Here is a 12,894-nt window from a genome sequence, read left to right as displayed (position 1 = left end):
ACATTATGTTGATTTCAGCAATGTTAGTATTATATTTTAGACAAAGAAGTGTTAGAATAACTGATTCAGATGGAAAGCGTGGGTATCAGCAAACGAATTTTAGGGCAGATGTGAGAGAAGACAAGTTTGCCAGAACATTGCTACTAGAGTGCCAGAATTTCACTGAGAATTTTTATTTGTAGTTGTGTTATAAACAGTAGACTGTAGGAGTACAGTAATGACACATTCATATCACTCAACATTAGGAAACCATCACTTTAGAGAAGAATCAGATTACAAGATCTTGGAGTAGTCAAGTAGGAAGGAATGTAATTCTCATAAGTCTTAAGTTCTCAAACTTTTAAAACTATAAAAAAACATAGAAAATCCATTCATGTCTCTGAGGACAGGCTGATCAGGAGAGAAAGACAAGTTCAGTAACAAAACTTCTATTTCTTTCATAATTACTAAACCTTTTGTGGCATAATATCAATATCGAAAACCTATAATTTTGCAATTCCTGATTTTTTGCACATAATACTTCTTAGGATGACTAAGTTACACACTGACAGAAGTTATTTATATACAAACAATATCAAAAGCAACTAAAACAGGGAGAACCAAGGCAAGCAGATGGGCTTTCTTTCACTTGTGTACTTTGTCCAATATAAAAATTCATACTGTAATTTCAGAAATAGATTATATTAATGTGGTTAGTTTTATTTTTCATATAAACTATATAAAAGGTAACAGAAAACTGGAGGATATATTGTTTAAAATGAAAGCACTGTATCAGAAAATTCAGTAAGGTGTCTGGACAAATTTCAGGGTTCCCAGAGTATGGTCTATATATTCACTTATTTCAGTTTCTTAAAAGCAAATAGATAATTCAAGTATCCTAAAACATTGTAGATAATTAAGTCATAAACTAAATATTACTTCAGAACTATGTATTTGAGTACACTAGAATAGTATATTTAATAGAAAAATAAGGTCTGTTAAAAGGAATGACATTTCAGAAAAATTACCACTCTACCACAATGCTGACATCAAGAAAAAAAAGCTATCTAGTTTTTGAAAGCTTTTATTTCTCTTTTATAAAATCTAATTGTGTTCAGAATACATATAATGCATAGCAATGTAGAGATAAACCATCTTCAGGACATTAATATACAGATTATTAAAAAATGAACTACAAGCATTTACAAAAAACATACTAATATTTTCTTTTCTCCACAACCCTTTATAGAAGGTGAAGGTGATATGAATGGAGAATGTGATTAAAAAACAAACAAAAACTTTTTTGTTCAATGAATATTTATGCTCTCTCATGTTGGTATTTTTCAGTATCTGAAAAGATCCAGCTTTTTCATTTAACATTCTCAGCTTAATGATTGAATACCAGTGTCAACTTCATCTTACACAGAGCAGAGTAGAAATCTTTCCAGAAGTTATCAGTGATGTTTTTCATTTAACCTAAGTATGGGCTGCTAGTGAGACTTGTTCTGTTACCTCTTCCTTCTTCAGTGTATTCAAATTTAAGAAAAAAAAGAACTGAAAATGGAGACCAGTTTTAGCAGACAAGTTTGTGAGCAAAATAAATAATTGCTATTTAAGCCTCATTTAGTAAGTTGACAATTACAAGATTACATTAGCAGAATAATTTTATATCAAATGTTTTCTTTCGCATTCAGTTTCCTCTCATGGAATAAGTGCAATATTGTGTCATTTGAAAGTAACTTGTATCAGTATTTAATGGAATAAATTGAATTCCTCTGTTATTCTTTTCTTGAGGTACACACAAGTGATGTTTCATCCTAACTTGTCACTCAAGATTCAAGTACTCTGAACTACATGTTTGAAATCAAGTATTATTAAAAATAATAGAAAATAATCTTCATGTTAGAAATTATAAAATCACAGAATCACAGAATCAAAGAACTGTATGGGCTGGAAGGGACCTCTAGAGATCATTGAGTCCAATGCCCCTGCAAAGCAGGCTCCCTAGATCAGGTTGCACAGGTAGGCATCCAGGCAGGTCTAGAACATCTCCAGAGAAGGAGACTCCACAACCTTCCTGGGCAGCCTGTTCCAGTGCTCCTTCACCTGTACCATGAAGCTTACCATGAAGAGTGCTAATGCACATTTGTGTACAACTTCCTATGCTTCAGTTTGTGGCCATTTCCCCTTGTCCTATTGCCACTCTCTGCTGAAAAGAGTCTGGCCTTGTCCCTGTGTCTCCCGCACCTTAGGTATTTATAGACATTGATCACTTCTGAGTCTTCTTTTAGGTTTATTATAGAATCATAGAACCACATGATTTGGAAGGGACCCTTAAAGATCATCTACTTCAACTCCCCTGCAATGAACAGGGACATCTACAGCTCCATCAGGTTGCTCAAAGTCCCATACAGCCTCGCCTTAATTGCTTCCACAGATCGTGCATCCACCACCACCCTGGGCAACCTGTTCCATTGCCTCACCAACCATATTGTAAAGAACTTTTTCTTATATCTAGTCTAAATCTCCTCTCTTTTACTTGAAACCACTTCCTTTGGCCTATCACAACAGGCCCTGCTACAAAGTCTCTTCCCTTCTTTCTTATAGACTCTTTAGATACTGAAAGGATGTTATCAGGTCTCCCCAGAGCCTTCACTTCTCCAGTCTGAGCTGCCCCAGCTCTCTCAGCCTGTCCTTGTAGGGAGGTATTCTATCCCTTGGACCATTCTGGGGGCCTTCCTTTGGACATAAATCAACAGATCCATGTCTCTCCTGTACTGAGGAGTGCTCCAGGTGAGGTCTCACCAGAGCAGAGTAAAGGGGCAGGATCATCTCCCTCCACCTGCTTGCCATGCTTCTTTTGATGCAGTCCAGGACATGGTTGGCTTTCTGAACTGCAAGGGAACATTGCTGGCTTATGTCCAGCTTGCTACCCCCCAGTATTTCCAAGTCCTTTTCAGCAGGTCTGTGCTCTATCTTTTCCTCCCCCAGCCTGTACAGATAGAGTGACTCAGGTGCAGACCTCACACTTGGCCTTTTTGAGCCTCATGAGGATCTTGTAGGCCCACTGTAACCACCTATCTGGGTCTCTCTGGAAGGCATACCATCCCTTGGATGTGTTGACTGCACTACACAGCTCAGTGTCACCAGTAAACTTGCTGAGTGTGCATTCAGTCCCACAGTTGATGTCATTGATGAGGATATTAAAGAGCACTGATCCCAGAACTGACCCCTCAAGGACACTACTCATCACTTATCTCCACCTGGACATTGAGGCATTGACCACCATTCTCTGGGTACGATCTCACAACCACTTCCTTGTCCATCGCACAGTCCACTCATCAAATCCATATCTTTCCAATTCAGAGAAAAGGATGTTGTGGGATACTATGTCAAATGCCTTACTGAAGTCCAGATAGATGACAAGGTCCTGCACCTGGACTGGAGCAATCCCAAAGAGATATAGGTTGGGTGGAGATGCCAAGAGAATGCCCAGAAGGTCAAAGAAGGTGATTCTGCCCATGTATTCTGCTCTCATAAGACTCCACCTGCAATACTGCATCCAGCTGTGGGGCCCCCAACACACGAAGGACATTGAGCTGTTGGAGCAGGTCCAGAGGATGACCACAAATGTGATCAGAGGGAGCACCTCCACTACGAGGACAGGCTGAGAGATCTGGGGCTTTTCAGCCTAAAGAAGAGAAAGCTCTAGGAGACCTTATAGTGGCCTTCCAATACCTGAGGGGGGCCTACGGGAAATCTGGGGAGGAACTTTTTATAAGGACATACAGCAACAGGACAGGGGAAATGGCTTTAAATTGGAAGAGTGTAAATTTAGAGTAGATATTGGGAAGAAATTCTTTACTGTGAGGGTGGTGAGACACTGGAACAGGTTGCCCAGTGAGTTTGTGGATGGCCCCTCCCTGGAGGTGTTCAAGGCCAGGCTGGATGGGGCTTTGAGCAGCCTGGTCTAGAAGAAGGCATTCCTGTCTATAGCAAGGGAAGGGGGGTGGGGGAGTGGAATTATATGATTCCTTCCAACCCAAACCATTATATGGTTCTTTGATTCTATGACATCAGTGGCTCTTCCCTCCATGCCATCACAGAAGGCCACTAGGTTGGTCAGGCAGAACCTGGTGAAGCCATGCTGGTTGTCCTGTATCACCTCCCTGTTTTCGATGTGCCTCAGCATAGCCTCCTGGAGGATCTACTCCATGATCTTCCCTAGCACAAAGGTGAAGCTGACAGGTTAGTAGTTCCCTGGGTCATCCTTTCTACCCTTCTAAATGTGGGTGTGAAATAGCCTTTTTTTCAAATCACCGGGGGCTTCACCTGACCAAGGTTTGTGATTATTTACTAGATTTAGGCTGACTTCTATGATTCTATGGTTTCCTTACTAATGAAATAAAAAAAAAAAAAAGAAGAAGAAAGCTGTTTTTTTTTTTTTTTCCCCCAACATTTCAGTATTAACTGTTGTTTAAAAAAAAAAAATGGTTTTCTTAAATAACTTTTTCCAAACCTTTTTTCTGGGATTATTTGTTGTACTGAATAGTTTCACTAACATGCAGTATTTCAATCTGTGGGTAGATGATGGAAATAGTTAGCTGTTTCATAACAGATATACATCCAAACAGCTAATGCATTGTCATTACATATAAAGTTTCTGTTTACCTTTGTAGAATGTTCTTTAAGGCACTGAACCTTTTCTTATGCAATTGGGAAGAGATGAGTCTGTGGCCATGACCAGCGTAATTTAAAGAGGTAGGCTGCTATGCCAGATAGCTGTAGTAATTTTTCCTCAAGGATCACTGACCTGTAAAGCCAAGGAGAGAAGGACTCTCCCTCTTCAAATGAGACAAGAAGGTAGTTAATCTCTCAGAGAGATACAGACATTCTTTTCCAGACTACTCCATCTATCTCAGTTTAAATTTATGTGACTTTCGTAAAGGGTTTTATCAGAGAAGCATAGATTATCCTGAACTGGAAGGGATCCACAAAGATCACGAAATTCAGCTCCAGGTTCCACATAGGACAACTCAAAATGCAAACCCTATGTTTGAGAGTACTGTCCAACCTCTCCTTGAACTCTGGCAGCTTCAGACTGTGATGATTGCCCTGTGCAGCCTGTTCCAGGGCCTGGCTGCCCTTTGGTGAAGAACCTTTTCCTAATATGTGGATTGTAGGAGCTAAAAGGAGCAGAAAACCTTACCAAGAAGTGCAGTTTACTGAGAGATTCGCAGCAATAATAATTTCTGTTACAACTGAGCAGCTCTTGCATGTTAGGGTAAGGCTACCTGAGAATCATTTATTTATTTAATTGGGGGGGGGGGGGGGGGAGGGATGAGTGGAGAGCAGGGAGAAGGGAGGACTGAGAAGAAATAAAAACACATTTGAAAAATGCTAAGATAATAGAAGGCATAAAATATTGATTCTTCTGAGTTGTTGACCTGAAGATTCTTTGGACTTCAAAAAAAGCTGAGGTTTGGATAGATTATGTTCTGCTGAAATTATATTTAGAGTTGAGCATATCCCTTTTAGAACAAAAATATACTTGATAATTAAGTTCTTTTTCTTCTTAAGGGATAGCCAGCAGCTCTTAGCACCATTACTTAATCCATGATTATTGTTCTAATGTGAACTATATGTTTTTTGAAGTTTCCTCTTTCAGCATTAATTTCAATGAGATAATTATGGTCCTAAGTATGCTCTCAAGCCCTGAGGGCAAGTTGTGTGGAGTGTGTTCTACACACACTGCATAGCGCTAGTTTAGACCTCTTCTGAGTATAGAGGAACAATTTGCTCTGTCATTTTTTCAGTTCAGAGTGAAGTCATGTGAGGCTGTGTCAGAGCCGACCAGAATCGTGTTCCTATAGCATGAAACCAAACATTCATATTACTCGCATTCTGCTTGAGGGAGGAAGGCCTGCAGGGATTCAAGAAGACTGGATAGGAAGAACAGAGACAAATAAACCTGCTGTGTGTTTATGTAATAAACCTTTAACTGTATGCAGTGGGATGCATAGTTCTTAACAGTTCATTAATCATGTTGATTTTTTAAACTATATGGTTTTCAAGGAGAATTTATAAATAATAAAGGGACTCTAATGATCAAAACAAAGAAATAAGCTCCACGTATGGGGGATTGTCACCTCCATACTTTTTGTCCATGTATAGGTTTGATCATTGTATTTTCATATTATCACAGATAATTCCTATGTCATTCTTTTTATACAATTGCCAAGTTTGATATGATGAGTTGTTTTGGTTTTTTTTTCGCATTGATATTTGCTTGGAATCTACAGGCTGAATTCACCAGCTTATTTTGCTCATTGTCTCAAAAGGTGCTGTAGGTCACTGCCACTGTTTGACCTGTGATACTGATGAAATTATATTACCTAGAGCTGGCTTTTCAGCAATTCTTTAAGTGCTAGTTTTACCTTCCTAGAAGAATGGTTTGTGCTAGTCATTATTCTATTGTCACCAAAACATTTAATCTAGTGATCTTTTGCCCCTTTTGGGGGGAAAAGAAAAAAAGGTCTATATGCCACTGTTGCCACTTGTTTCTCATGACCTGTATACATATATAGTATTATCGACTGCACTGATTCTGTATTAAAACCTGGCACTGGTAGAACAGCAGTTCTCACGTCTATTAGCCCTGCTATTAGGACCAGGAATGTTACAAAGCAAAGTCTTTAATCTGCTAGTGCACTTGCACGTCTAAGAAGATGTTGATAGACCCAAGTGTTAGTAGTCACTTTTTAAATGAGCATTCTGCTAGTTTTAACTGGTAGTTAAAATCTGAGTCTTGTGGGGCAAAAATATGTCTGGAAACTAAGAAATGGAGATGCAAATAGTCCTCTCTTTGGTTCCTCTAACCTCAGAGAATGGGAGTGAAACAAAGATGCTAATAGGTCAATTAGAAAGTTCATGAGACACACTTTTTACTGCTCTCTGATTAGATATTTCATTAGGCAGTCAGAAATGCAAAACTCCTAAGACCAATAAGAGAGAGAGAAAAAAAGTGTAGGTCCTCACTCTGTAGTCCAATGTGGCCTTTTGTCTTAAAATGAGAAGCACTGCAGGCCAGTTTATGCTATCAACATGCATAATCCATTATCTAATTGATCTTGGTAGAAAATTATCAAGGAAACCTTGGAAAGGGACTAGAATCTGGGACTTCTGTGTTTCTGGCAAGAACCAATATCACTTGCAGACTGTCTGTCTGTCTGTGCGGACTACTTAAGCACTACTTGGGAAGATGCAGTAGACCTTCCTATAGCATAAATTCCAATGATCAGAGCATTGTCCTAATAGCAGAACCAGGAGATCAAAGCCAAACCTGCTCTGAATTTCTTTTTAACTTTTTTTTTCCTTGAATTGAATTGTACTTGCTGTTTCAGAGACCTTGGTGGGTGAAGCTGATAGTTAATGTCACTGTTTTTAAATGCTTCATTTTTTCAAATTGAACTAACAATCTCATCAGCCTATCCTAGAAATGCAACAAAAATTCTTTGCTGATTAAGATCCTTAGTTTGAACTTACTCTTGCTCTAGAAAGCCCATACATCCCGTGTTCCACTTTGTTTGGCGAACTCTTTATGTAATGCCATCAAGTAATTTTATTATACGCTTACCCTCCTTCTGTAACTCTGCTTCTGAATGGAATTAATTGAATCAGTTTGTGCTGAACTTAATACTAGAGACAACCAAATAAATTGGTTTCCTCGTGACATATAGACGCTGAACAGTCTCATTTGTGAATTTCAAATGTGTTCAGTGGCACATTGGTGCTGAGAAGCTCCTTCTGAAGACAGTACAATGCATTAAGTCTAGTGTTGAAAATGTCAGTGCCTATAGATGATCAGGCAAGTACGCAGTTAGGTGAGTGCAGTATGAAATAATAATGACGGTGCAGATTTGTGTAGCATTTGGTGTACTTAATATTTCATAGGAAGTGGATCTAGCCTAGAGAAAGCAATAGACAACTGGATTAGTTAGAGGTAGTGGTTTTTTATATTCAGATGAATAACACATCCTCGCAGTTTTCACAGTTTTGTTTATAGTCCTTTAAAATGTTTATGTCATAAATCTCAAAGTTAGTGAGCTGTGGGGGGAGTGCTGCTTTTAACATAAAGTATAAACATCTCATAATAGCTGTAACAATTTACCTGATCTTTTTACAAGTTATACTGAATGTCTTCACTGAACATGGATGCTTTGCTTTCTAACTTCTTAGTGAAAAAGGCTAATTTTCATTCTCACCTTCTGTAACACAGAGTGTGTGTTTCCTATCATGGCTATGTTTCCATGAAAAAAATAAGCAACCAACCTTCTGCGTGGAGGAGGACAAAAACGTTTCTGGAGCCCTTTTAAATTTTGACATCTATTGTATTTTGGTGCTCCAATTCTTCACAGTGCAGTAGCACACAGTATACAATGTGTGTGTCAGTAGAAGCTCACTTTTTATGATTGAATTAAATACTACTTCACTGCGAATACATTATCACATTCAAGTAGTTTAATATTTTATTCTTTCTTCAGAATGGCATCAACTTTAATAGGGCTAATTTGGGGTATTGCAGAACAGGGCTGTGGAAGCAAAAGAGCTGAGCTTAAGGAAACATGAAACTATGAAAACCGACAGTGCAATATCTTATCATGTTACTCCTAAGTCCACGCACACCCTAATCAAATACACACTTTTATCACAGCTTTTAAGGCCATTCAAGTTGCAGCCGGCTTCCAAACTGCAGGATTTCCTGTCTCAAAGGGCAAGAGGTCATTTGAAGTTTAAAAAGTCTTAGCGTAGAGTAAAACACTGGAGGGGGGGGAAGGAGGGGGGGAGAAAGAAAGAAGGAAAAAGAACGGCAAGTGACCTGTGTATGGCCTGGGCACCTTGAAGTGTAAAAGCATTTCTCGAAATCTTTTAAATGTCAGGAGGCATCAGCACAGCAAAGTGTGCTCTCTACGCACATCTTTCCCTGCCGGTTTTTGCGCTCGATTGCTGCATTTTCGTTGCTCCCAGCCACTCAGCGACACAGGCGGTCCGCAGGCAAGCTCGGGCACTCGTCCCCCCCCACGGCCCCGTCCTTCCTCCTCGGTGCGTGGGAGGCAGAGCCGCGCAGGACGGCGCTGTGTGGGAGAACCCACCTAGAGGGCCCCCTTGACGCCAGCAGAGCCCTGCCAGGCAGCCTGCCCGCGCCGCAGCCCGGCCCCGCCGCAGGCTGAGCGGCACCGCGCCCGCCGCCGTCCGGAGCCGCCGCCGGGCTGGCAGCAAGGCAAAGAGGGCGAAGACACCGGCAGCCCGAGGGGTACGTTGGAAATCCTTGCGAGGAGTGAGGAAGCGGAGCCTGTTGCCTGCGTTCCTGAACGGAGACACCGGCTCCTTTGGCTTGGGCTTGAGAAGCTTCCCGAGGATGTTGCCGGAGCTTCAGGAGTGATAGCAACTAGCTCGGAGCTGAACTGGGGGGTGGGGGGGGTGGAAAGAAAGAAAGGACAACAGAGGAAGAATTCTTCGCTAAGATGGACTTGAAGCTTTGCTTTCATTTCGCAACATAAACAGTGATGCAAATGTTTCTGGTATACAGTGTAACATCAAAAGTGAACTAGGTTCTGCAGTGCAAGAATCAATAGCTTAGTCATTTTACTTAAAGGGAGCAGGCATCCTTCTTATGGGGTTAGGCTGCAAAGACAGATTTGATCATGATGTGATCTTATCTCATGATAGTCTCTAACTGCTGTCCTGTTCTATGGAGCCGAAAATGCGTACTTCCTCCCTTCTTTCTTAGATGAAGAAATAAACCCACAGAATCAAATTCAGAAAGAAATTTGGTTTGGTTGTACATGGCTATTAAACACCATCCTGTTCCCTGGGCTTGTGATAAAGGAAAACTGCATAAAAGTGATCAGTGATGATTATGTGTCTAAGAAAGAAGAAAAAGCAATATTCCTTTCTGAACATGGCAAAGCAATCTGAAGTTACACATTTCCCTCTAACCACTGATTTGGCATGGATGACAGGAAACTATCTCTTGACTAACCTTTTCCAACTCCACAAAATGCTGCATATGAAGATGCTTTAATCCATATTAAAAGCGCTTGGATTTTTATCAAGGCAAACTGTTGGCATTGTCATACGGTTTCTGTATACTGATTACTTTAATGCTTTTTAAGTAGCAAGTAATGCATAAATGGATGGACATGTACCTAGAAAACCCTGTGAGAAGTGTCTCTTCAGATCCTGGGACTTTTTATTTCTGTGGATTACAGTGATTCTTGCAATAATCCCTGCTGTTAACTGCTCATGCAGTTGTTCTGGAATGCATCTATGAATACCATAACAGATAAAGCTGTCTGACAAGGAAAACACTAATGTTGGAAGATTTGCGAACATGATGCATGTGAATAATTTCCCCTTTAGGAGGCATTCATGGATATGGTGAGTAATCAATACACTTTACAGATTGTTAAACTCGAAATGCTTGTTTGCAAAATACTGTGGCAAGTACCAGATGCTGTGTTTTTTCCTACATTAATGTCAAATGAGGACTAACTGGGCTATGAAAATAGGAGAATCTCACAGAGATAGTACTGCTGAAGTAATATTGTTGGCACTCTCTTCCCTCTACAAAACAGACAAGTGATAAAATTGGTATTATATGGTCATGTTTTCCTGTGTGATAAACGATTCTTGAGGAGGGAGGTGTATTTTCTTTCTGCATCAAAAGAACAGGAACTCTTCTTTCCATTTCTTACTTAGCATTACTTGACGGAAATGATGAAGAAGTATTTTCCTCTGTTCATATTGTTTTCTTTATCCTGGAACTTATTTATATACATTCATGTGACTTGAAAAACAGTAAAGAAAAAAAGTTCATTCATATGATAATTCGGTAATCTTTAATAAATGCATTTGTATGGTAGGTTTTCAAGTGTGACTGTTTGGGAGACAGACACATAGCATTAAAATCCCTTTATCATCATTAAAACATCTGTTTCCTCATTATACCACAGACATCTATAGCTCCTGTTCACTGAACAGGCTTCCTCTGTAACTTTCTTAGCAATAGAGTGCAGTTGACTGCTTATGAATTCTGCCAGTGGTTGTTGCGTCATGTCATGCTCCTTATGTTGAGATCTGTCTTGATCAAAGCAAAATTAGTTTCCCAGAAAACTTTTGCATCTTGGGTAAATATTGAGTCTTTTAATGACAAGTACATTATGGAAGCTCAGTGGAAAAGAACTGTATTCAAGTTGTGAGATGGGCATCTGTGTGCATGTTTGTTTGAATGGTCTGCCCTCAGTGTGTGCTAGCCTCAGTATATAACTAATTTTCAGGATAAATTTTGCCTGGGAAAATGTGTCAGCCAAGGCTTTAAAGCCAAGCCCTTTTTATAACATTTCAAAATTGTATTTAAGAACAGTATAAAATCAAGACCCTGGTACCTGGCAGCACCAGCGCTGGCGTCAGCTGAGTGTCATTTGTCAGAGGCACCGGCTCCTCTGAGCTGAGCCAATGGCAGGAGCCGGCATGTAGGCTGTCAGATTATGGGGGGGGGACAAGGGGGGTGTGATGCTCTGGCTGCTCATTTTCTCTTATTACTCCAATTTTATTAAATAATTGGTAGGCACACTGCCCTTTTGATGCATGTATTGTTTTTATTGTGTTTGATCATACCTTTCCCTAAGACCACTGTGGCTTACATATAAGCCCTTATGTAGCCAACTTCTTATCACCTAGAAAATGAATAATGTGATCTTTAATATCCTTCACCTTTTGGTTTTGGCATTTTATTTAGCAAAATCTTTCAGAAAGGGTACTGCACTCTGCACCTAACAGGAGCACCATTTCCACTGTCTTCTAAGAATTTGACCTACTTCTGTTTTTAATAACTTAGAGAAATAATTTTAAGAACATTTGAACCCCCAGGGCTCATCTCCTGTCTAAATCGTTTTCAAGCAACATGAAGTCTGCAGCCTTTTGAAACAGATTTTGAGCAAGCCAACTGTTTGTTATGTTTCTCCTCTAAAATGTAGTTAACTGTTTTCCCTGCTCCTTCCCATCCCCTTGCTGTCTGACACAGAGCGTGAACCCCTTGTCTAGGCACGACTGTGGCAGAAGTGTCTGCTGTGACAAATATATGAAGTTAATTAGATGATCTATGGTTAATATTCTACCTGAATGTAAAAAGTACCGTGCCTGCATTTGTGCTTATTGAATGCTAGACCTTAATTTTGTATTAAAATGTCTTTAGCCGATTGTTATTCCTCTCAAAACTCAGAATTGGCAAATTTGCTTATTCATGCTACAGTAGGTCTGTCAGGAGCATTTATGGGCAGCAGAATTTTAAAGTTGCCAGTCATAGTTTTTTGTTTGTTTGATGATGAACCTTCACAAATCTATGTTTTGCCTATCAGGTATGCCAGCCTTTTCTATTCTGAATTAGAAGTGGCACAAAGAAAAGTGTGTATGTATATAACTTCACCTTGTGATACTTTCAGGTGCCCATTAAAGGATGATAATAAAGATAACTTTCATGGGACCCAATTAGTTTTGTGTTTGTTTAATACAAATATTAGTTGATTGTCTTTTAATTATGTTTCCCCAGTGCTGATGCAACACATCAAAGCTGTTTTGTTGACAGTGCCACGTACTTGATAATATTTTGTAACCTTTATGTGCATGCAGAACTAAGTATATCAGAAGTACAACTAATGATTATCTGTACCTTATAGATGTTGCTTTTTAAGGTATCTTCTGCACCTCAGAGACACACACAATGCTTTCACGTTCTCCTTGTTTCGTATGGAATATGGAGGAGGAAGAGGAAAATAAAAAATAAAACTGTCGGAAATTTATTTTTCACTTCCAGAACTCCAGGGCTTTATTTGCATGTCATATCAGCCAAGGTGA

General features: G+C 39.7%; 1 protein-coding gene across 10 annotated transcripts in view; it reads left to right on the top strand.

The window, feature by feature from the left end:
• PDE4D (phosphodiesterase 4D) overlaps window positions 1–12,894 on the top strand; it is a 586,915-nt gene that overhangs the window by 318,411 nt on the left and 255,610 nt on the right. The window contains exon 1 of one of the 10 annotated variants that reach the window (XM_004937258.5): window positions 9,198–10,419. The exons of the other annotated variants lie outside the window; for them this stretch is intronic. Within the exon in view, the coding sequence (XP_004937315.1) occupies window positions 10,373–10,419 (47 nt within the window). The 5' untranslated portion in view covers window positions 9,198–10,372. Of the gene's footprint in view, window positions 1–9,197; window positions 10,420–12,894 lie in introns of those variants that run through there. 10 annotated transcript variants of the gene reach the window in all.

The sequence above is a fragment of the Gallus gallus genome, chromosome Z (assembly GCF_016699485.2).
Source record: "Gallus gallus isolate bGalGal1 chromosome Z, bGalGal1.mat.broiler.GRCg7b, whole genome shotgun sequence".
Lineage (NCBI taxonomy): Eukaryota > Metazoa > Chordata > Aves > Galliformes > Phasianidae > Gallus > Gallus gallus.
Note: the sequence above shows the minus strand (reverse complement) of the source record. Positions and strands in the feature narration are given on the sequence as shown.